This window comes from Jatropha curcas, chromosome 11 (genome assembly GCF_041381405.1).
Source record: "Jatropha curcas cultivar XTBG-Jc1 chromosome 11, XTBG_Jcur_1.0, whole genome shotgun sequence".
In the NCBI taxonomy this organism is placed as follows: Eukaryota; Viridiplantae; Streptophyta; class Magnoliopsida; order Malpighiales; family Euphorbiaceae; genus Jatropha; species Jatropha curcas.
In genome coordinates this window covers 1,669,808-1,694,234 of record NC_143161.1, presented here as the reverse complement: position 1 = coordinate 1,694,234, position 24,427 = coordinate 1,669,808, and the positions used below count along the sequence as shown (strand labels likewise).

At 34.7% G+C, this 24,427-nt stretch overlaps 4 protein-coding genes and 1 pseudogene across 11 annotated transcripts; 3 read left to right on the top strand and 2 right to left on the bottom strand.

The window, feature by feature from the left end:
• The first annotated feature begins 1,254 nt into the window (after positions 1-1,254).
• On the top strand, positions 1,255-6,846 carry DEG15 (protease-like protein). 2 transcript variants are annotated; one of them, XM_089716539.1, is made up of 14 exons: positions 1,255-1,518; positions 1,596-1,642; positions 1,753-1,936; positions 2,030-2,077; positions 2,183-2,266; positions 2,843-2,986; positions 3,266-3,394; positions 3,542-3,645; positions 3,774-3,859; positions 3,944-4,038; positions 4,124-4,862; positions 5,513-5,705; positions 6,119-6,210; positions 6,326-6,415. In XM_089716539.1, the coding sequence occupies exons 1-14, from the start codon at positions 1,453-1,455 to the stop codon at positions 6,331-6,333; spliced, it is 2,019 nt and encodes a 672-aa protein (XP_089572665.1). In that variant the 5' UTR covers positions 1,255-1,452; the 3' UTR covers positions 6,334-6,415. The 2 variants fall into 2 exon arrangements, with proteins under 2 accessions (XP_089572665.1, XP_089572664.1); XM_089716538.1 differs by having other exon boundaries at positions 1,257-1,518; positions 6,300-6,846.
• Positions 6,847-7,214: 368 nt separating this feature from the next.
• Positions 7,215-9,860, top strand: LOC105649566 (mitochondrial arginine transporter BAC1). 3 transcript variants are annotated; one of them, XM_089715848.1, is made up of 8 exons: positions 7,215-7,583; positions 7,758-7,847; positions 8,215-8,316; positions 8,481-8,585; positions 8,680-8,778; positions 8,850-9,038; positions 9,137-9,235; positions 9,360-9,860. In XM_089715848.1, exons 1-8 carry the CDS (start codon positions 7,491-7,493, stop codon positions 9,372-9,374), a joined length of 792 nt encoding a protein of 263 aa, XP_089571974.1. In that variant the 5' UTR covers positions 7,215-7,490; the 3' UTR covers positions 9,375-9,860. The 3 variants fall into 3 exon arrangements, with proteins under 3 accessions (XP_089571974.1, XP_089571973.1, XP_089571972.1); XM_089715846.1 differs by having other exon boundaries at positions 7,217-7,583; positions 9,352-9,860; XM_089715847.1 differs by lacking the exon at positions 7,758-7,847 and having other exon boundaries at positions 7,216-7,583; positions 9,352-9,860.
• A 2,598-nt stretch (positions 9,861-12,458) lies between these two features.
• LOC105649565 (mitochondrial arginine transporter BAC1-like) lies at positions 12,459-14,982 on the top strand (annotated as a pseudogene). The gene is made up of 8 exons (XR_016318862.1): positions 12,459-12,705; positions 12,879-12,968; positions 13,336-13,437; positions 13,602-13,707; positions 13,802-13,900; positions 13,972-14,160; positions 14,259-14,357; positions 14,474-14,982. The product of XR_016318862.1 is annotated as a mitochondrial arginine transporter BAC1-like (transcript).
• Positions 14,983-15,021: 39 nt separating this feature from the next.
• Positions 15,022-18,026, bottom strand: SPL3 (squamosa promoter binding protein-like 3). Of its 2 annotated transcripts, none has more exons than XM_012236246.4 (2): positions 17,531-17,981; positions 15,022-15,379 (listed from the first exon to the last, which is right to left on the bottom strand). In XM_012236246.4, the coding sequence occupies exons 1-2, from the start codon at positions 17,836-17,838 to the stop codon at positions 15,259-15,261; spliced, it is 429 nt and encodes a 142-aa protein (XP_012091636.1). In that variant the 5' UTR covers positions 17,839-17,981; the 3' UTR covers positions 15,022-15,258. The 2 variants fall into 2 exon arrangements, with proteins under 2 accessions (XP_012091636.1, XP_012091635.2); XM_012236245.4 differs by lacking the exon at positions 15,022-15,379 and adding an exon at positions 15,859-15,915 and having other exon boundaries at positions 17,531-18,026.
• A 1,079-nt stretch (positions 18,027-19,105) lies between these two features.
• ALG10 (DIE2/ALG10 family) lies at positions 19,106-22,851 on the bottom strand. 3 transcript variants are annotated; one of them, XM_012236243.4, is made up of 9 exons: positions 22,671-22,851; positions 22,408-22,564; positions 22,222-22,310; positions 21,545-21,878; positions 20,898-21,168; positions 20,600-20,650; positions 20,322-20,526; positions 19,791-19,933; positions 19,106-19,712 (listed from the first exon to the last, which is right to left on the bottom strand). In XM_012236243.4, the coding sequence occupies exons 2-9, from the start codon at positions 22,495-22,497 to the stop codon at positions 19,453-19,455; spliced, it is 1,443 nt and encodes a 480-aa protein (XP_012091633.1). In that variant the 5' UTR covers positions 22,498-22,564; positions 22,671-22,851; the 3' UTR covers positions 19,106-19,452. The 3 variants fall into 3 exon arrangements, with proteins under 3 accessions (XP_012091633.1, XP_012091632.1, XP_020541257.1); XM_012236242.4 differs by having other exon boundaries at positions 20,600-20,737; positions 22,671-22,849; XM_020685598.2 differs by lacking the exon at positions 22,671-22,851 and having other exon boundaries at positions 20,600-20,737; positions 21,545-21,837; positions 22,408-22,430.
• Positions 22,852-24,427: the final 1,576 nt, after the last annotated feature.

Below are 24,427 nucleotides of genomic sequence, written 5' to 3'. Positions count from 1 at the left end.
TTAAATCTTATTTAACTAAGAGCAAATAAAAATCGAAATTACTAAAAATGAAAATTATAGTTGAAAAATAATGTGATGTGGGAAAATCCTAATTCCCGTTTAAAAATTAAAATATAGATGAAACAAAACAATAATAACGTTCTGAAAACGCATAATTTTTTCATTTTCATTATATTATTTTTTTTAATTGGAAAAAGTGGATTTCATTGACCTTAGTTCAATAAGGATTTAATATTAACTAAAGTAAAAATTAAAGGATTCAATATGTATAGATAAAAATTCAAGGTTTAACGGATAAAACTTGATGAATTCGGAAGTGTAAGAGTATATTTTGACTAAAAAAAATATATGTGAAGTTGTAAATAGTTTAATTTTATTATTAGCAAATTAATTTTATATATGATCATCCCAGTCATCATGAATATATATATATATATATATATATATATATATATATATATATATTTATTGAAGGTATAAAAATATATAGATTACTTAGCTAAAATAACAAAATTTAATTAAAACAAACATAATTGAGTAAAACTTGCACTATGTTACTTATTAAAGTGTTAAATTTACTAACCAAACTTCAAATTTGGCAGATCTTTAAAAAGAAAAACTTGAAACATTAGGAATTATTATTAAATGTCCTTAGTTATTTTTTTTTTAATATAGAAAATAGAGCTCTGTCATGATAATTAATCTCAAGCTCTTGATTATGTGATATTTTACCATATACTTGCTTTGGTGGAATTTTTAATGGACTTATTTAATTTTATTATTTTCTTCAGGAAAATTGGGCAATTTACTTTGAAGAAATAAATTTATATGACAAAGAAAGTGAAAGCAAGAGTGCATTTCTAAATTCATTTACCCGAACGGCAGGTTTTGCATTGCATGCCCATTTTGCAACCATAGGCGGGCTGCTACAATATAAAAACTCTATATTATTGCTATATATGCATCAATAATTAATTTTCAAAATATCTAAACATAAATTATTCTGGACTGTCTTTATAAAGTTAGAAATGAAAAAAAATACTCATTGGAGGAACGACCACAAGTCTCAAAACAAATTAATTTTATATCTACGGATCTTCGGGAAAAAAAAAAAAAAAAAGAGAGATTATAATTAATTATATTGTAAATTACAATAAGAGCCCATTAAAAGGCACTCCAGCCCAATAAGGGCAGAAGAAATGTTTAAGGGGTATAAATGAAACGGCCGTCATTTGGTTTGGTGGCCAGATAAAAGTTCAAAACGACGTCGTAGTCTCCAGTCGCGGTTGCCTCGAGAACACAAAATTTGAGGTCACCGTTATCGTGTCCGCGACACTGAATGGAAAAGCATGACAGTGGCAGTTTTAGTATTACGATATGATTCGATTCTATCCAGAACCAAAATCTTAGTTTCAAAATCATCAAGCTTTCCTCGGCTTTTTCTCATTCCTCATGGATTTACGCGAAACCGTTGATTTTGCTCGTAACTTTGCTGTAATGGTCAGAGTCCACGGCCCGGTAAGTGTTTCTCTATCTGAACGTATACAATACATGTCTTTGTTCATGTGGCTTACTGTTTTCATGCAACTTCTTAGGACCCAAAGGGGCTGAAGATGCGAAAACATGCTTTTCATCAATACAAGTAAGTGAACAGTTGTTCCAAATTTGAAGTGGGATGAGATTTCTGGGGATCTTTTTCTTCAAATTATCTTTGCCTAATTTTTTTTTTTTTTTTTTTTTCTGGTTGTGAAGTTCTGGCAATACAACACTTTCAGCTTCTGGGATGCTATTGCCTGATACCCTTTACCATGCTGACTTGGCAAAGCAAGTTTTGGTCAGTAATAGCAAGGAGGGTCATGGTCTGGTGCTGGTTTTGACCGTTGCTTCTGTTGTTGAGTCTTTTCTGTCACCAAACCAGAGGGAGAACATTTCTCAGGTTCAAATTTCAATAACATGAAATGCAGAATTGGATTGCTTTTGTTGTTAGTGGGGTTCTTGATGTCACTTTGTTGCTTATTATTTGTTACAGGGCCAGCCCGAGATGATTCCTGGTGCTCAGATTGATATTATGATAGAGGTATAAGATTCTACTATGTTTTTGTTTATTTAATTGAAATGGTTGGTTGCGGAGGACGTTTTGTACGCTTGAATATTATGATATCTTAGGTCTGTTGGTTTTCAGGAAAAGTTGGGGGTAGAAAGACATGCTGAGGGAAGCTTGGATAAAGGAGCTTCTAGTTGGTTCACTGCTCAACTTCTAAGATTGGTAAATGCTTGAATTGATATGTTTTATTTGAAGGTCAAAGAAGCCTAAGAAGCAATTCTAGTTGTATTTCTTAATTGTAATTGTATTACTCTAGGGTTGAATAAAACAAAAATTCCATTGATAATTTGATATAATTGCTATGCTTAATGTCTGACTTGTTGGGTTTTTTAGAAAGATGTAGTAACCTTTTGCTCAAGTAGGTTCATGGTATGCTACTTATCTTAAAATTGCAACTGTTCGATATTCTTTTTTATGTAGTTCTGGAACTCAAGTTGAGCCTCATGGTTTTGTGGGATTCATCAATGTGATAGCTCATGACAATTCTAGCTGTTCATGGACATTGAATTGAATTGGCGTGTTCTATATATGTTTTGGGATGAAATTACATTTTATGGTGAACTGGCCATGTTGTAAAGTGTCTTTTTGTTCTTAACTTGGTACAGTTATTTGATGATACTGAGAAGTCTACGTTTCTCGTTGAATGTTGATTCTGATTATCAACTTCATCATTTATGAAAAACAAAAAATGAATGATTAGACATCCTATGTTTATTGATTAACAAATTCAATGTGAAGGTCGATGTTCCTGTATCTTCCCATGCTCTCCAATCACTTATTGAATCCTCTTCAGGCTTAGTAGGTAATGGATGGGAGACCGGTTGGTCTTTGGCCTCCTATGATAATGGTCCTCGAACTTTTATGGATGCTGGTCAGACACAGGTTAGTAAGGCTCAAGTTCTTATTTCTATTATTACTGTTTTCATTTTTAATTTGGTGAAAGTCTAGTGATCATGAATGAAATTAAGCCCTGTGGCTATTGTAGGCAATTAGGTTTGTGCTAACTAGTTACCTGGAAAGAGAGGGAAGAAACATCCATACCGCGGTTTGCTAAAGGACAGTTTACAGAAATTGCTTCAGAAGCATTTTTTTTCATTGAATCTTGCATAAATAACGGTTATCATACATGGGATAAACATTGATGATGTGATCCGCATTCAGACTGAAGGTCGTAATACATCTTTCATGGAGGGGCAGGGGCACTTACCAGTGGAGGAATCTGGCAATCCAAGCCTTATGAGCAATGCAACTACTAGAATTGCTATTCTTGGAACTTTCTTAGGTTTGAAGGTACCATCATTGTTTTTGCTTTCCATTCTTAAAATTCTTTCTTCATAGTATATGCTGTCAGTAATTAGATCATCTATACGATTTGCGCGGTTTCATATCATTTGCAGACTTTTACTATATAATATAGTTATTGTTATTGTTATTCAGGATCTACCAAACATTGCAATATCACCGTCAAACAGAAGAGGGGATTTTCTTTTAGCTGTGGGTTCTCCTTTTGGCATCCTGTCGCCTGTGCATTTCTTTAACAGGTATTCTTTATTCTTTTATCATTGGCTTTCTAATGTTCATGTTTTTGTTAGGATTTTTTATGACGTCTTACAGTGTTGCACCTAACATAAAAATGCATTTTTTATGTTATCCTTCTTACCTGAACCAGCTTGTCAGTGGGATCGATTGCCAATTGCTATCCAGCTAGATCATCAAATATTTCATTGCTGATGGCTGACATTCAGTGTCTTCCAGGTGTGGCAATGTGTCTCATACATTATGAGTGGGCACTTTGATGCTACTTAAATCTGACTCTATTGTTGGCACTAAATCTACCAGGAATGGAAGGGGGCCCAATTTTTGGAGAACTTGCACATCTCATTGGCATTTTGATTAGACCTTTGAGGCAAAAGAGTAGTAGTGCTGAAATTCAGGTAATTGGAACACATTCTCGTTTTAGATTGTTTAAACTATCTGATAGTTAATGGATCATGCAAAAGTTCTAGCCTTGGGTAACAGCTGGTGATTCCGTGGGAAACCATTGCAACTGCTTGCAGTGACTTGCTGCTGAAGGAGCCTCAAAATGCAGAAAAAGGGACCCATTTTAATGAGGAAAACTTAAATGCTGTAGGGAATGCATACAGTCATGAGCCAGATGGACCCTTATGTTATGAATACAAGCCTCTTAATTCTTATTGCCGTTCTCTGCTCTCTCTTGAAAAGGTGACGGCTTCTGTTTGTCTTATTACAATTGATGAAGGTGTATGGGCATCTGGGGTTCTGCTGAATGATCGGGGCCTGATACTCACAAATGCTCACCTGTTAGAACCATGGAGATTTGGGAAAACAACTGTAAATGGAGGAAGGAATGGAGTCAATTCAGAGGACCTCTTCCTCCTGCCTGAAGAATCTGTGTTTCCTGGGCATAGTAATGTTGATAGCTACCAGAAAAGTGACAGGTTGACAACGGAAGCAATAAAGATCAAGAATTCCTCTATGATTGATAAGAGCAAGGGATACCAATTGAGTTTGTCTTACCAAGGCTATAGAAATATACGTGTTCGCTTGGATCATGTAAATCCTTGGATTTGGAGTGATGCCAAAGTAGTCTACGTTAGTAAGGGGCCTTTGGATGTTGCCCTACTGCAGCTTGAATATGTTCCAGATCAGCTTTGCCCTATCAAGGTGGATATGGTGTGCCCAGTTTTGGGATCAAAGGCATACGTCATTGGACATGGACTATTTGGACCTAAATGCGGTAACAGACTTTGTTATCTCACCTGTTTAGATTTCTGAATGACGTTGGGATATAATCCATATGCATAACACCTTACTCAAGTTGGTTCATTCTGTTTAGAGTTTTTGTTTCAGGAATTAAACTTTCAACTTTTTAGTATCAGAATTGATATGATTCCTTTTTCCGTGGTTCATTCTAGATTCCTATTTAGAGAAGTTTATTGGTGATTAGTACCTATACAGAACATCTAAGTGTTCCTTTAAGTATCTGCTAGTTTCTTTCATTCTGAGAAGCTCTTTTGCTATTGACGCATCATTAACTAAGATTTTGAGACTGCATTGGACATTAAATAGGTGATTTTGGGTTAGTTGCAGTTCCTGAAGTTTAGTCTTGCTTTGTCTAAGGCTTTTATCTTTCAATCCGAACTTTTGGAACTTTCTGAATCAGATGCTTTACCTGTAAATTTGTTCTGGCCTATGTGGTTCTATGGAGGTTTTTCAGATGATTTATATTGTCTGATTTGATGTTCATATGCATCCTCTGTTAAGTATTTTACTTATTTTTTTGAATAAATATGCTAATAGCTGGTACCTCTTGAATATTCTCTGTACATCTGTTTATTTACTTCATCCTTTCCTCTAGACTCATTTGGTGCACTTTGAAACTTGCAGGCTTTTCCCCTTCTGTTTGCTCTGGAGTGGTAGCAAAAATAGTTAAAGCGAAAGCTCCTCCGTATTATCAATACAATCAAGGAGGACATTCAAGTATTCCTGCAATGCTTGAAACAACAGCTGCTGTTCACCCTGGTGGTAGTGGTGGTGCTGTCATTAATTCGAAAGGTCATATGATTGGACTTGTTACCAGGTATATTTAGTAAAGTTATGCACAAATGTCAGTTATCCTGCATCAGTCGTGTCCCATGAGTACTCAACTTCAGGAGCAATTAAGTGTTTCTCCTCTCGGAAACAAAATATACAAAGCGGGGGATAGGTGGATTTGATTTGATCTGTATTTATGTCTATAGGATACAAGGCTACATTTTGATGTTCCTTGACAGCATTAAGTGACTTATTTCCTTTCTGATATATTAGGGAAGGATCCAAATCTGTTTTATCTCCCTTGTTTCATTGTTGAACTTTGATTTTCATTATCAATGAATGTGATGTGAAGGTTTTTAAGTGTTCTGTAAAAGCTTTTGCTTTCATTTTCTCCTAATTAAGTTCTCGAGTGCTTGCATATTGAAGTTCTGTATGTAATGAGATGTATGTTTGATACAGCAATTCAAGGCATGGTGGAGGGACAGTTATACCACATCTGAATTTCAGCATTCCCTGTGCACTATTGGCGCCCATCTTTGAATTTGCAAGAGGTGGTTTAACTGAACTGTTCTTTGTATTTCCAGACATTGTACATGCTCTGTACTCACAATATCTGATAAATTTGGTTTCATTGAGACAGATATGATGGATATTTCACTTCTGCAGAATCTTGATCAACCCAATGAAGACCTTTCTTCAGTGTGGGCGTTAATGCCGCGGCTCTCCCCCGAGCCAAGCCCTATCCTGCCTATTCTGCCAGAAGATAATAGTAAACATGGAAAGGGTTCCAAATTTGCTAAATTCATGGCTGAAAGAGAGAGAGTTTTGAGGAGCTCAGTTCAACAAAGCAAGGTGGAAAGCATTTCAAATGCGAGTTTTCCTAGTAAGTTATGACCATGGACCAATCTTGTACCAATTGAACGAGATATTATCAGCATGAAAGCCGAATCATATCGATAAATTCTCAAGTGAAGTTGTTAAACTTAAATACAACCAGAAAATACTCTGTACACAAAAAACACTATGTTTTATTTGTTGTTCTTGCAAGTTTGTATTCACACAGATTCAGATGTCTTGTACAATGATACCTTACAATCAGTTATATCCGTTGTGTACTTCCAGAACCTGAATTTTGGGTCTCTGTTATTCTTCATTGAAATAAAATGATAATCTTCGTGGTAGGAAAATGGTAAGTACATAAAAAAGCTTCCTAAAGGGGAATGGAAGAATTGACTTCATTAAGAAAAAAAATAATTATTATTTTTTGTTGTTAAGTGATGTATTTCAACACTAAATGTGAGAAACTAAATAGTAATGCTATATTAATTGTAAATGATTTAAAAAAAAAATCAAATATTGCAGAGTAGTTAAACACTAAAATAACACTTTTTCGAAGAAAGTACTAAAATAACTTCGCGACACTAAATTTTAAGGACTAGTTAGTATATTTATTGAACACGAGGTATGAATTTGTAATTATGATTAATCTAAAGGACTAATTAGTAAGTTCTCGGAAAAGAATGAGAAACATGTAAGATATTCACCCATTGGCGGATTCATGAGCCCACCTGTGTAGTGTAGGTGTAGCCTGTCCTTTTTGGACCCGATCGCACTGGGGAAGGACTCCTGATCTCATTTTCACGCTACTCTCCATCTTCAATCTCTATCCTTCGGTCAATAGATTGGCACCCATTTTAGACCAGAAGGAAGAGAAAGCAAGTATAGTGGCTGGTGACAAAGTCGACCACCGGCACTGTGCTTCTGCTATTACAAGTTTATTTATTTACTACTGCTGATTAAGTTTTAGGGGTTTAGGGGCTTAACATAGAAAATGGAGGACACTGTCGCTTACAAGGAGTACTTAGCCGGTTTAATAGCCGGTGTTGCCACCGTTATCACCGGTCATCCTTTCGATACCGTCAAGGTATATAATTTTAATCTGCGCATCTAGATTTTGTAGTTCTGCAAATACTTGAAAAGGGTTGTTATTTCGATCTCTCTGTTTGCCATTTGCGTAGTTTAGTGGCTTCAAGAACATGGCTTGCTGAAATTTCTCTTTTTGTGTGTGATTGTTTTGTTTGTTTCTTCAATTTCATAGGTAAAGCTTCAAAAACACAACACGGAAGCTCATGGGATTAAGTACAGGAATGGTTTGCATTGCACAGCTAGGATCATAAAGACCGAAGGAGTATGCTTTAACATTTTCTTGATAGCCACAAATTAACTTCATTGTTAATTTATTATGTGAAATGGATATTGATTAAGTAATAACTTTTATGCAATGGCTTAATAAATATGTATGTCAAACAATTTAAGCATATTTTAGGCCACAGAGTTCTTACTGATTTCAAGAATGAGACATTGTTGCTTATTTATTAACTTGTTTAAAATTCTTTTTTGGATTGTTGTTAGAGAGATGAAACCCATGAAATGAATTCATCATGTTAGATGTATCATGTTGCAGTGACATTACAAGGGTATTTGTATGGAGTGAAGATTCTTGGCACTCTGAATTTTTTGTTCAGAGGATAAGCAAGTGATATTGTCTTTGACAGGTTAAAGGACTTTATAGGGGTGCAACATCATCTTTCGTTGGGATGGCTTTTGAGAGCTCACTTCTTTTTGGCATTTATTCTCAAACAAAGCAATCCTTGCAGGTCTGTAAGGAAGAAATTGTATTAGCCTGTTTACATTATTTATTTGCATTGACAAGCAGAATCATTTCTGCTGGAGATTGTTGTAAACACATTATCTTTTCAAGTCATATTGAGTCTATTGCATTCTGGGATATGACCTTTTCCCCCTTGTGTTGCATATGAAGGAAGGAGTGCATAGTGATATGCCCGTGCCCCAAGTGATAATTCCTTCTGCAGCTTATAGTGGAGCAATTATCAGTTTTGTATTATGTCCATCTGAACTATTAAAGGTCAGTTACTTACGGAGTTGATAAATTGCTGTATTTTCTCTCATGTTATTTTTTTCTCCTTTTGTAGCATTCTTATGAAATTAAGTTTCTCCAGTGTAGGATGCAAGTTCAAGGCACTGGTTCCTTGGTTCCAAAGCTCAGTAGATACAGTGGTCCTCTTGATTGTGCCCTTCAAACAGTTAAAAGTGAAGGGGTGAGAAGATCCTCTGTCCATTGATTACTTAATTCTTAAACACTGTCTTGGTCTGATGGAAAGCCTTTCAGGTTTCAGGCCTTTTTCGAGGAGGATCTACGACGTTGTTAAGAGAATCTTTGGGAAATGCAGTGTTCTTTAGTGTTTATGAGCATGTCCGTTACTACATGCATTTAGAATTGAAATCTTCTGTTTCTGAAAACAACAACTTGATTGACATGGGAGTTGGAATTGTGAGCGGTGGCCTTGGTGGTGTAGCTGTAAGTATTCTTGCAACCTTGCATGTTTCTGAACTAATATATTTATATGTAGTTCCTTATGACATTTTAGCTATGTTATTTCATTTTATGTTATCCAGTTCTGGTCTGCTGTTTTGCCCCTGGATGTTGCAAAAACTATTATTCAAACATCTCCAGATAAAAGCTCTACCAGAAATCCGTTTCAAGTACTGAACTCGGTAAGATGTCCATATTCTCTTTATCACATAATTTTGGAATAACAACCACCACCAGCATTGAGAGATCCTGATGATTAAAAGGGGCGTAAAGATGCTAAAGGAGTCCTTTTTGTTAGATTTACAGGAGGGCTGGACTTAAAGGATGCTATGCAGGTTTGGGTCCAACGATAGTAAGAGCATTTCCTGCTAATGCAGCTGCAATAGTCACTTGGGAGCTTGCCATGAAAATGTTAGGGATCAGGCGTGACCAAGTATTGTAGTAACTGTGATCTTTGGCGGCTTTAAACAAAATATGATTTGGAATGACCAAGTCTTTCCAAAATGAAATTAATGCTTCAGCACATTATTCCTATTCCTGGAAGGATACTCTGACATGACGATTTACTTAGTTATCCTCACAGATTACCTCAACATTGTAGTGTTGGTGGACTTGCTAAACTAGCTTGTAATCTGATTGGAAATCACAAAAAAAATTGGCTGTGGGATGCTCTACATAATTTTTATTGTAACAGCAAGGAGTCTAGGATAGTGGCATTTGTTTATGTGCTGGGCCTGGAAGTTTGTAACATTCTTGCTTCAAATATTATATTGATGTTGGACAAGTTGTCTAACATGGCATATGAAATTAGACCAAATAGAAATTAGACCAATTTTACAATAATACCCACCACTGAGATTATTGAATAAGAGGAAGTGAAAGTTGTACACATAGTTAAGTTGACAGAAGAGAGAGCAGCATGTGACATATTTAGATCTATGACCGTTCTAAATATGCTTGGAGGAGGCATACTTTATTGGGAAACAAATTTAATTTTCTCCCTCTTTTGTTCGTAAGCCTATACCTCTTCAATTTGGCAGTGAGTAGTGAGTGATAATTTAAAATCCTCAATTGAAGGTTTCTCCATGATACTCGGACGATGAGCTTTTTCTGCGCCTTTCATTGTGTCCTGCTAAACGCCTCCTGCAACTTCTTTTGTTGTCGTCAAACTCCGACAACCCATGAAACCTGGCATCAAAAATTAATAACAGTAACAACATAATTATGCTATTTAGGACATTAATGACAATCATAATTTGATGAGTAACCCAAACTAATTTGTTTAATATAATATATTTTGCACGTATAATGGGCTGCAGTTCATCTACAGTTTTCTGTTCCATTTCTTCACATTTCATCATAAGCCAAGGGTTGAGACTTGAGACCTGAAACACTAAATTTATGTTCTAAGCCAAAATGAGAAATAGTGCATACAGTATTCACGAAATTACTTAAAGTTAAGAATAATCTCGTCATCAAGGCACACAATATCGACCATTAACTGTAACTGATCATGGATCAGGTTTCTATCAGGAATTATTACGTAATATGATTTATTCTTGATGGGATTTAAAAGTGAAAAACACCCTTTTATCAATCCATAAAAACTTAATTCTTTTTTGAGAAATCAAAAACTTATTAATTCTAACGAATGGAAAGACGATAGCTTTGGTGCAATGTGGTAAATTTATTCCATTCGTGACTTGAAAGATCGTAAAAGCCTCTTGCAAAAGTAAGGGAAGGCTACGTATATCAATTGCCAACAGAAAAAAAAATAATAATAATAATGATGTTGTTCACCCTGGTGGTAGTGGTGGTGCTGTCATTAATTCGCAAGGTCATATGATTGGACTTGTTACCAGGTATATTTAGTAAAGTTATGCACAAATGTCAGTTATCCTGCATCACTCGTGTCCCATGAGTATTCAACTTGAGGAGCAATTAAGTGTTCCTCCTCTCGGAAACAAAATATACAAAGCGGGGGATAGGTGGATTTGATTTGATCTGTATTTATGTCTATAGGATACAAGGCAACATTTTGATGTTCCCTGACAGCATTAAGTGACTTATTTCCTTTCTGATATATTGGGGAAGGATCCAAATCTGTTTTATCTCACTTGTTTCATTGTTTAACTTTGATTTTCATTATCAATTGATGTGATGCGAAGGTTTTTAAGTGTTCTGTAAAAGCTTTTGCGTTCATTTTCTCCTAATTAAGTTCTCGAGTGCTTGCATATTGAAGTTCTGTATGTAATGAGATGTATGTTTGATACAGCAATTCAAGGCATGGTGGAGGGACAGTTATACCACATCTGAATTTCAGCATTCCCTGTGCACTATTGGCGCCCATCTTTGAATTTGCAATAGGTGGTTTAACTGAACTGTTCTTTGTATTTCCAGACATTGTACATGCTCTGTACTCACAATATCTGATAAATTTGGTTTCATTGGGACAGATATGATGGATATTTCACTTCTGCAGAATCTTGATCAACCCAATGAAGACCTTTCTTCAGTGTGGGCGTTAATGCCGCGGCTCTCCCCCGAGTCAAGCCCTATCCTGCCGATTCTGCCAGAAGATAATAGTAAACATGGAAAGGGTTCCAAATTTGCTAAATTCATGGCTGAAAGAGAGAGAGTTTTGAGGAGCTCAGTTCAACAAAGCAAGGTGGAAAGCATTTCAAATGCGAGTTTTCCTAGTAAGTTATGACCATGGACCAATCTTGTGCCAATTGAACAAAATATTATCAGCATGAAAGCCGAATCAAGTGTGAAACCTTATATCGATGAATTCTCAAGTGAAGTTGTTAAACTTAAATACAACCAGAAAATACTCTGTACACAAAAAACACTATGTTCTATTTGTTGTTCTTGCAAGTTTGTATCCACACAGATTCAGATGTCTCGTACAATGATACCTTACAATCAGTTATATCCGTTGTGTACTTCCAGAACCTCCAATTTTGGGTCTCTGTTATTTTTCATTGAAATAAAATGATAATCTTCGTGGTAGGAAAATGGTAAGTACCTAAAAAAGCTTTCTAAAAGGGGAATGGAAGAATCGACTTCATTAAGAAAAAAAATTATTATTATTTTTGTTGTGAAGTGATGTATTCAACACTAAATGTGAGAAACTAAATAGTAATGCTATATTAATTGTAAATGATTTAAAAAAAAAAAAATCAAATATTGCAGAGTAGTTAAACACTAGATAACACTTTTTCGAAGAAAGTACTAAAATATATTCGCGACACTAAATTTTAAGGACCAGTTAGTATATTTATTAAACAAGAGGTATGACTTTGTAATTATGATTAATCTAAAGGACTAATTAGTAAGTTATCGGAAATGAATGAGAAACATATAAGATATTCACCCATTGGCGGCTTCATGAGCCCACCTGTGTAGTGTGTTGGTTTAGGTGGCTTAGAATCCCACATCGGGAAATGGGAAGGGAGTGGGAAGCTTTTTGCCTGTAAAAGGAAACTACCTTCTTACGCTCTAATCATCCCAGCTTGCCTTCTAATTATTCTAACTTGTTAGGGGCTCAAAATAGAAAATGGAGGACACTGTCGCTTACAAGGAGTGATTAGCCGGTTTAACAGCCGCTGTTGCCACCGTTATCACCGGTCATCCTTTCGATACCGTCAAGGTATATAATTTTAATCTCCGCATCTAGATTTTGTAGTTCTGTCAATACTTGAAAAGGGTTGTTATTTGGATCTCTCTGTTGCCATTTGCGTAGTTTAGTGGCTTCAAGAACATGGCTTGCTGAAATTTCTCTTTTTGTATGTGATTATTTTGTTTGTTTCTTCAATTTCATAGGTAAAGCTGCAAAAACACAACACGGAAGCTCATGGGATTAAGTACAGGAATGGTTTGCATTGCACAGCTAGGATCCTAAAGACCGAAGGAGTATGCTTTAACATTTTCTTGATAGCCACAAATTAACTTGATTGTTAATTTATTATGTGAAATGGATATTGATTAAGTAATAACTTTTATGCAATGGCTTAATAAATACGTATGTCAAACAATTTAAGCATATTTAAGGCCACAGAGTTCTTACGGATTTCAAGAATGAGACATGGTTGCTTATTTATTAACTTGTTTAAAATTCTTTTTTGAATTGTTGTTAGAGAGATGAAACCCATGAAATGAATTCATCATGTTAGATGTATCATGTTGCAGTGACATTACAAGGGTATTTGTATGGAGTGAAGATTCTTGGCACTCTGAATTTTTTGTTCAAAGGATAAGCAAGTGATATTGTCTTTGACAGGTGAAAGGACTTTATAGGGGTGCAACATCATCTTTCGTTGGGATGGCTTTTGAGAGCTTGCTTCATTTTGGCATTTATTCTGAAACAAAGCAATCCTTGCAGGTCTGTAAGGAAGACATTGTATTAGCCTGTTTACATTATTTATTTGCATTGATAAGCAGAATCATTTCTGCTGGAGATTGTTGCAAACACATTATCTTTTAAAGTCATATTGAGTCTATTGCATTCTGGGATATGACCTTTTCCCCCTTGTGTTGCATATGAAGGGAGGAGTGCATAGTGATATGCCCGTCCCCCAAGTGATAATTCCTTCTGCAGCTTATAGTGGAGCAATTTATCAGTTTTGTATTATGTCCATCTGAACTATTAAAGGTCAGTTACTTACGGAGTCGATAAATTGCTGTATTTTCTCTCATGTTATTTTTTTCTCCTTTTGTAGCATTCTTATGAAATTAAGTTTCTCCAGTGTAGGATGCAAGTTCAAGGCACTGGTTCCTTGGTTCCAAAGCTCAGTAGATACAGTGGTCCTCTTGATTGTGCCCTTCAAACAGTTAAAAGTGAAGGGGTGAGAAGATCCTCTGTCCATTGATTACTTAATTCTTAAACACGGTCTTGGTCTGATGGAAAGCCTTTCAGGTTTCAGGCCTTTTTCGAGGAGGATCTACGATGTTGTTAAGAGAATCTTTGGGATATGCAGTGTTCTTTAGTGTTTATGAGCATGTCCGTTACTACATGCATTTAGAATTGAAATCTTCTGTTTCTGAAAACAACAACTTGATTGACATGGGAGTTGGAATTGTGAGCGGTGGCCTTGGTGGTGTAGCTGTAAGTATTCTTGCAACCTTGCATGTTTCTGAACTAATATATTTATATGTAGTTCCTTATGACATTTTTGCTATGTTATTTCATTTTATGTTATCCAGTTCTGGTCTGCTGTTTTGCCCCTGGATGTTGCAAAAACTATTATTCAAACATCTCCAGATAAAAGCTCTACCAGAAATCCGTTTCAAGTACTGAACTCGGTAAGATCTCCATATTCTCTTTATTACATAATTTTGGAATAACAACCACCACCAGCATTGAGAGATCCTGATGATTAAAAGGGGAGTAAAGATGCTAAAGGAGTCCTTTTTGTTAGATTTACAGGAGGGCTGGACTTAAAGGATGCTATGCAGGTTTGGGTCCAACGATAGTAAGAGCATTTCCTGCTAATGCAGCTGCAATAGTCACTTGGGAGCTTGCCATGAAAATGTTAGGGATCAGGCGTGACCAAGTATTGTAGTAACTGTGAGCTTTGGCGGCTTTAAACAAAATATGATTTGGAATGACCAAGTCTTTCCAAAATGAAATTAATGCTTCAGCACATTATTCCTATTCCTGGAAGGATACTCTGACATGACGATTTACTTAGTTATCCTCACAGATTACCTCAACATTGTAGTGTTGGTGGACTTGCTAAACTAGCTTGTAATCTGATTGGAAATCACAAAAAAAATTGGCTGTGGGATGCTCTACATAATTTTTATTGTAACAGCAAGGAGTCTAGGATAGTGGCATTTGTTTATGTGCTGGGCCTGGAAATTTGTAACATTCTTGCTTCAAATATTATATTGATGTTGGACAACTTGTCTAACATGGCATATGAAATCTACCGGAGTAAAGTAAATTTAATAGAAATTAGACCAATTTTGCAATAATACCCACCACTGAGATTATTGAATAAGAGCAAGTGAAAGTTGTACACATAGTTAAGTTGACAGAAGAGAGAGAGCAGCATGTAACATATTTAGATCTATGACCGTTCTAAATATGGTTGGAAGAGGCATACTTTATTGGGAAACAAATGTAATTTTCTCCCTCTTTTGTTCGTAAGCCTATACCTCTCCAATTCGGCAGTGAGCAGTGAGTGATAATTTAAAATCCTCAATTGAAGGTTTCTCCATGATACTCCGACGATGAGCTTTTTCTGCGCCTTTCATTGTGTCCTGCTAAACGCCTCCTGCAACTTCTTTTGTTGTCGTCAAACTCCGACAACCCATGAAACCTGGCATCAAAAATTAATAACAGTAACAACATAATTATGCTATTTAGGACATTAATGACAATCATAATTTGATGAGTAACCCAAACTAATTTGTATAATATAATATATTTTGCACGTATAATGGGCTGCAGTTCATCTACAGTTTTCTGTTCCATTTCTTCACATTTCATCATAAGCCAAGGGTTGAGACATGAGACCTGAAACACTAAATTTATGTTCTAAGCCAAAATGAGAAATAGTGCATACTGTATTCACGAAATTACATAAAGTTAAGAATAATCTCGTCATCAAGGCACACAATATCGACCATTAACGGTAACTGATCATGGATCAGGTTTCTATCAGGAATTATTACGTTATGTGATTTATTCTTGATGGGATTTAAAGGTGAAAAACACCCTTTTATCAATCCATAAAAACTTATTCTTTTTTGAGAAATCAAAAACTTAATTAATTCTAACGAATGGAAAGACGATAGCTTTGGTGCAATGTGGTAAATTTATTCCATTCGTGACTTGAAAGATCGTAAAAGCCTCCTGCAAAAGTAAGGGAAGGCTACGTACATCAATTGCCAACAGAAAAAAAAAAAAAAAAAAAAATGTTGCCTCCACAGTTCACTAGGGTTACAAAGCTCTAAATTGGAATTACAAGAACTCTATTAATAGTTAAAATAGTAGAAAAAGAGGAATATTCACTTGTTTCTCCCAAAAAAAAATTAAAACAAATCAGAGAGGTAAAAAAAAAAGATACAAATGCAAGTGGGGTTAATGGCGTGACCATTTTAATGCTTCTGGAATGATTCATGATGGTGTTGTGTTCTCCAGCTCACAACCCTATCTTTTGGTTACTGTTTTGTCATGCGTGAATTGTGAGTGTTGTACTCTCCTCGTGAAGGTTAGCTACCCTTCAATCAATCTTATTATTCCTCTCAATCTAAAATATATATATATATTTTTTTTTAAATTTCATAAATCAATATACATATATAATTCGAATATTTATATGTTAAACGTTTCGTGATCACATTTTTTTCCATAAATATAATTTTCATTAACAATTTTTAATGAAAGGAAAAAAATGTTATACTTGGTTATTGATTAATTAAAATAATAAAACTGAAACATCGTATTATGGACATTAATTATTTAAGAATTAACAGTGTATTGTTTGATTAATTTATGTTTTTTAGTATTTATGTATACATACTATATTTTTAACCATTTACAATGGTTTCACAGTTTCAGTGATTAGTAGAATTTGTTTGTACTTTTTTTTTCCAGGAATTATATTATGAGTTTTGACAATATTAATTATAAATTTACGTTTACACTCAGAAAAAGTAGCTTTTCAAAATTAATGGTTTTTGTTTTTTTGTTTAATATCGTTTTCACTCCAAAAAAATATATTTACCTTGCTATGATTAAGAACCTCTATTCAAGAAAAAGAATATTGTAAATCGTAATTTTCTATGTGCAAACCTAGCTAGTAATTTTAATCATGTATTGAAGTCTTAATCACCTAACATCATGAAAAGATCTATATGGGTACATTGACAAAGATCAGTATAATAGGACATTGATCACTCATCAAATTCTTGCCTAACATCATTGATGTGAATTAATCTTCCTAGCAAAAAAAAAAAATCATCTTCTAAATTATTGAATTTTTCTTTTTCAAGTGAGTATATAATTGATGCAGAAAATTATACTGAAAATAAATAAAAAGTAATTTTACTCTATGATTAATAATTGTTTATTTTATCTAATTTCTCCTCATTAGAGACATTTCAATAATTAAAACTTAAATTGATTTCAATTACAAATCCGATTAATAATGAATTCGATATTTTCTTTTATAACCCAAAAATTTATCATAATAAAAATATAAAATAAGTTTAAATTGAATAATTTCATTGAATAAAAAATGACTCCCCCGTCACATCTTGTATATGAAATCTAAAAAATATTTTTCAAGTTAATAATAAAAATAAGAAGTGGAAATGATCTAGAAATTTTAGGGTTCTCCACAAATATTAGAAATGACCTAATGGACCTTAAGAAAATTGGAATTAAACATTTTCTTGTTTAGTGCATAGAATTAATCAGACGTAGTCAAGATTAGAAAAAAACTTGAAAAATTAGGGTTTCTCACCTGCTACATTGCTGGCAAAAGCGTTGCTGGATTCCAGCAACGACGACGAGAGGAGCTTTGGCATGGAACTCACACACTTTATGGCGTCTGTGGTATCGCTTGGCGTCGGTCATATCAGCAGTGCAATTATCTGCCTGACAAGAAACTGGCGGCATTGAACCACTGCCAATAGATCCTTTCTTGTTTTTCTTCTTTTTATCATCATCTCCAAACCCTAATCCACCAACACAGTCTTCCTCGTCTTCCTCTTCCTCCTCATCTTCCATCTCCTTCAAGCTTCTCTTTCCCTCAGCTTTGCTTGTTGACATAATTAATGTTAAAGAAAAGACAGAAAAACAAGATCGATGAAGAAGAGAGAGAAAAAACTGAAGAGAGGTTGATAAATGGGTGAGAAAGGAGAAAGACTTATGTGGGTGAGGACCACAGATTTCATTTTTATTCTTTATCACACCATATAAGGGTAACAGTAGAAGGGGTAGGAAAGTTAAGGTTTAAGTTTAGCTCCAAGACAAGAACATGATAGGTCTGCTGTGCAAAAATAATACATCAACAAAAGAAAGTATAACAGTATTTCTCTATATTGCCGACGTATATATTTACTGCAACATGTGCATTTAGCAATTAATTAATTTTAATTATCACTCTTCGATCACTAATTCATGTGAGTCAAAAGTAGTCTTGCTAGCTAGGTCTCAACGTAGATAGTACTCTAAAATTCCACCTCTAATTACTGACTTCTCAGATCAAAGTTGCTATTAATTATTAGATTGATTAGGTGTGCCGAACTAATAATAGTTTAATAATCGACTGTCTATCTGTCAGTCTGACAATAATTTTTTTCTTTATTAAAAGTTTATACTATATAATTACATATTTTTTATGTTGTTTTTTTGTTGTTGTTAGAATAGAATATTTATATATCTATTATTGAAATGAAAGGTGAAAAATGAAAATTTAAGGGGCGAAATTTCTTTCTTTTTTTTTTTTTTTTTTTTGAGAACTTGTCTATCAAGAATAGATGCATATAGTACGAGCATTATCTATTGCATGTCCTTGGAATCTAATTCTTCCTTTTTCATACATTTGCTGTGGCCAACAGTTTTTAAGCAAAGTGGGCAGGCAACCTATCTCTCTTTCTTGTATTCTGCATTATTGTTTGTTTCATCAAATTAGGACCACGTTGCTAGCTACACTATCATGAATAGTTGGTCCCCATCTTTGTTTGTACTAGAGCTACTCCTATAATTATCGTACTGTTTGAAGCACGAAATGAAGAACACATATTAATTCAAAATCCAATAATGTCTTGTAGTGTAGACTTAAACGCTCTCTTGCAGCAGACCGTAGACGGTAGCTTAGTGGTCCCATTTCATGCAGGAATTTTCCAGATTTATAGTTCAAGAGATGCATATCTTTGTTGTCTTTATTATTAATAACAACATTAACAACAACATTTTGTTGTCTTTATTAATAATAACATTTCTTCGATTCTTTAATGAGAGAAACTGCGGGAAGCAAAGAGAAAAAGAAATTCTTAAGACGGGGAAATTTAGATATAAAGATGGAAAGCAGCAGTTTGTACTAAAGATAAGCTGCAGCAATCTCATTCATGAATAGAAAGATAGATCCGATTCTTCTTCTGAAAGTTACATTTATCAAAAAAAAAAAAAATTAAATTTGCAATTGTCCTATCGCAAGCAAGTTATAAGTAGATGCAGTTCAGCGTCTGCTAGCAACGGAGACAACCCCACGGTGCAAATGTAATTACAAGTGCTTTCATTCTTAGTTCAGCTAAAATACATCACAGAAGGGAAATGAGGCAAGTGTAAAATCTTTTTTTGAGAAAAAAAAAAAAAAGGTATGTGTAATTGTAAGTTACTTAACAGCCTGTGTCAACGAATTATGAACTCTCAGGAGCCTATCTACCAAATAAACCTCTGGACCCCAGGTTCATGGTTCCAATGGAATGGCCGAAACAGGAACATAATAACTGTGAAGGCATTGATTACCACGTACATGAGGCCCATGATGATCAAACTCTGCTTGTTATTGACATTAGAATGAAGCATCAAGAAATAGAATGGTATGGTATAGTATCTCAACTCAATTAATGGAGCAGGAACTAAGACTGCGGCTGTAGCCAAGAAATATGCCAATACCCAAATTTTTTGTCGTATTTTCCCTGCAATAAATGACAGAAACAATGTGTCAAGAAGTTGAAACACAATATATGTTGAATGAAGAGGGAGAAAATGCTAACCCAATGTACTGAAGATGGAAAACCATGAATAAACATAACATGGAACCAAAAGGTACTTCATTAACCAATGCGCTTTGATGACCTTCCGCCAGAGATAGAATGGATAATGCCGATTATCAGCAAGAAGATAGGGGTGAGCTATGCTGCAACAGTAGTGACAAACTCTATTACAAAGTAGTGACAGATGATAGAGAACATAAATATATGAAAATTTAACATACAAAACTAAAAAAAAAAAAATGTAACTATACAACTTAGTCCCAATCAACAAAAGTATTTCCTTAAAAAAGTCTAGTTTATGGAGCTGTAGCAGACTAGCAATGAAACTTGAATTTCATTTTTCTTAAAAATATAATATAGGTGTTTGACCTTGAGAGGATTCTTCAGTCTTGGTCCATCTAGTGCCAATACAACCTCTAATTTTCATGTGGAACTCTCCATAATTTCAGGTGGATCCAACATGAATATGCACGAAGGGTGCATTATTTTTATCTGCACCAGATTCAGTCAATAATTTTGTTCCGAACTGACCTGAAAAAGTGAACCGAGAGGAACCCAGCAGTAAGAGCCACTAGCCATTGACAAATACTAAGGGGTCTGTTTTTCCAGAATGACCGGAACAGATCTGCACCGTGACCAAGAGAAAAATGCAGCGGAGCTGCTGCCAGAGTAGAAACTAGACTAAAATACATTATCTGGGCAAAATGCGGTGAAACTACATGAGCTTCCTTTGCACCTGCAACATTAGGAAACAGAGTGAGAAGCAAATTCTAACTACAACAAACAAAGCACGATAATGTGAGCAGTACCAAGGACTATACTCCCATTCCAACGGATAAAAGCAACAAAGGCCACCAATACTGTAAAGAAGGGGCAAAACGAGATGAGAAGTTTCCACTTCATATGCCATGATACCAAACAGATTTCCTGAATCTCATCAAGAAAACCTACAATATAATGTCAAGCGATGCAATCTAAGTATTGAGAATAAATGAAACAAAAGGTAGCAAAAGACAACCAAGCCTTAAGAGATGGGAGATTTGTTTGCAGACTGCAGAGTACAAAATTCACCAATCATAAAAACTCAATCGCATTGTGCACCAAAACCTGAAGATTGGGATGTTGAGGAGCCATTTACAGTGATCGAATATTTGCTGGCATCCACAGCAGTTTTGGGCATCCTTCTCCTCATGCCTGAGCTGGCTGAGACAGAGTTGTTGGGAATTAACCGAACAGTTCCTTTGCCTGATTCATCTAATTCGTCTGCTTTGACATTTTTTATTTGATGGACCAGGGTAGTATCAATGACCCCAGTGCATGCAACAAAAAGCATCCATATAATATTTGTCTGTCTAATGAAAACTGCAAAGGCCCCAAGCTGTTATAAAAGCCAAAATGAAAAAAGATTATGAATTTCACAAAGCAAAAGAACACCAGTGCCCGGTGTTGAATCTTTATCATAAATTTTTTTAGGGTGATAATCTGATTGCCTTTCTAGAAAGCAATGGCATTTAAGTCACTTGCCGACGGACAAAAATGAAATATAGGAACACATAATATGCTGACGCAGCTTAAAAATTAAAGCTACTGATTAAATTCTTTAAAGAATTTCCTCCTCCTTGTAAAATTCCAAAGGCATGAGTGAACATTCTATTGTAAAACAAAAATAAAATAAAGAATTAAGTTATATCTGCAAAAATAGTAATGTAGAATTGTAAATGATCACTTAAAGACAATCAAGATAAATCCATTACCAATGCACTGAAGCGGTAGTTCTTCTTCAAGCATGCGAGATACATGGCAAGCACCATAGTAAGTGATGCAACATCAGTATAGTAAAGAAAAGTGAAGAACCAATGAAGGGGATACAGCGCAAGGATCACCGCAAGAAATGTTGCTTTTCTTTCATCAAGAGTCGGTTTCAAGTGGGTGATTATCTCATATACAATGATACTGCATAATACAGCCAAAACACCATTTACAGAGCGAAGAATAGCAGTGGAACACACTTCAGAAAATGATGGCACCACTTGCACAAGAAACATGCCTGGAAACAAACAAGCAACATGGGCAAGTGAAAGATAGTACCTGCAAGAATTTTCCATTGTTTATCACCTTCTCTAAATACATAATGGACCTGATAGGATTAAATTTCATTCCCTTTTCAGAACTTATTTTTAAATTTGTTTTAAACTTTCTCAAAGCGGGATAAAACCATTTTTTAATCCCTCATTTAAACAGTGACTAAATTGGTACTTATCTGAAAAGTAAAATAAAAAGGGTGCTAAAATGTGGAAAGAATCAAGCAACTTCCATACAATGGTCAAATGGATAGAAAATGAATAGATAACCATGTGTAAAGAGAGAGAGAGAGAGAGAGAGAGAGAGAGAGGAGAGGGGGATTTTAATCGGAAAGAGACAGAAGGCATACAATCCAGGGGGAGTAGTTATCATGGGATCCCAACTCCAGAAATTGCCTTTGCAGTATTGTTGAGCCTGAGGTATGTGAAATATCTCATCCTGCACGTGACGGGCTTCTGTTAACAAATTAAAATGAAAAGAAGAAGAAAAATAAAAGATAACATCCTTTCGTTTTAGAAAACGAAAGACCTCTTACCATGTAGGGCTCTGGCACAATTCGATTGACAAGGATTGAAGTGGGAATCACCCACAAGCTCACTATAACTGCAATTGCTAGTCTACCCATCTCTCTTACCAGGGTTTACTAATTAAAACGAAATGGCGATATAACATTGTTCTTTTACTCTATGCAACTGCAACAGATATTTCAATTAGGAATTTTTGGACCATTACTAGGAAATTAGTTTGATGCATCTATTTTTTCAGCAATTAAGAACTGCCATATGTCAAAATACTCACAGATTTAGTATGGCCGAAGAGTACTACAAGTGAAGCTTACTGGAGAAGATATCGCCCGAACTTTACTGGCCACACTACGTCAGCAGGCGCGTTCAAGGGCAAAGGCGAGAGGGAGTTAATCGCTCAAGCCCACTGTCAAAATGGCCGAAGGAAGGAGGAGATTGAAAAGAGAACAAAGAAGATGGCAGCAAAAACTATGCCGTTTTAGGAAACAGTTATCGGATCCAGGGAGGTCCAACAATCTATAGAACTGGGCCAGCAAGGTCAGAATTCAAGCTTAGTTTACAGGACAAGGCTGGTTGTGGCTTAATGTGTCTTGCATTAGTTGGGCCAGTCCAACAATGAACCCTTACTTTAAATTAAAATAAAATAATATTAATATTATAATAAGGCCTAAAATTGATTAATAACGGATAAAGTGAAATGATAACTTCTTTTTTAAAAAAAAAAAAAAAAAACTCAAATCATCACTAATAAATTTCTTATAAAATTTACTTTTTATTGTAAAAAACAAATATTTAATGTGAAAAAAAGGGGACTAAAATTTAGTGCTTAATTAATTTCAAACAATTTTTTTCTAATTTAAAAATATATTTTCTCACTTATGCGGAGTGAATATTGGAATAATATAAATAAACTCTAATTGAAAGTAATATAATAAATAAAATTGTAATAAATTTATAATCTTGTGATAATACTTTTTTAATATTTTAACTCATAATTAAAATGGTTATCCTTATAAGTTTTTGATGTACTAAAAAAATAGAGAAGCATTAGAAACCATAAATTGATAATCAATTTGGTAAATAAACAATAACAAAATTATAATTTAGAGAGTCTGGATAAGGTTAGCATATCTCTATAAGATTAAGTTAATTATGGAGCCATGGTATTTTAGATTTTATAAATCCCTTAATACATAGTGTTACTTTGATTAAACTAAGATTGAAAATAATAATAATAATAATAATAATAATAATGAAAGCATCTCAAGATTATCCCCTAATTAATTATCTAATCAATTTAGTAGATTTAAAAAAATGAGTCTACCAACATTTGGACTTTTCTATATATAAAATAAGATAAACTATTAAAAAAACAAAAGGAAATGTCCCCCACAACATTCCATAGGTCCCACTGAGCCTGAAACTTCCATGAGAAACAGTCCACAAGCTTCTGATTTGTTGTAGTCTTGTAGAGAGGAAGATTCTCTAGCTAGAGACCATGTGTGAACTGGGCAGGAACCTCACTGGAATTTTCCTTGCTTCTTAGATTTACCATTCCCAGGTTTGACTCTATGCCCGCTAAAAAATCTTCCCTCCACTCTCACTCGCTTTTTGGGATTCAACTTGTATTATTCAACTAATAATACCTTATTAGTAATAAACTATTTTTGCAAATGTAATTCAAGATATAATTATTTAATAAAAATTTATCAATCTGTTAATAATTCGTTTGGTTGTATTATGGAAAGTCTGAGCATCCCCTGGGAAGGTGAACATAAAAATCACCATTGTTGGTAGGTTTGGGAGTGCAATAATTAAAATAAGTGGAGGAGATGGTGATGGGATTTTTATCTCAAAACGTGGGCAACTGTGATTACCTCATTGTAGAATGGCATCATCATTTTTGTCATAAAAATAAAATAAAATAAACTTTGGCTCTTGTCTGTTTGGGACATGATGAATCACTCCACCAACACCATGTGTTCATTCCACTTGACCTAACACTCTCTCATTCATTCTATAATCCATAAC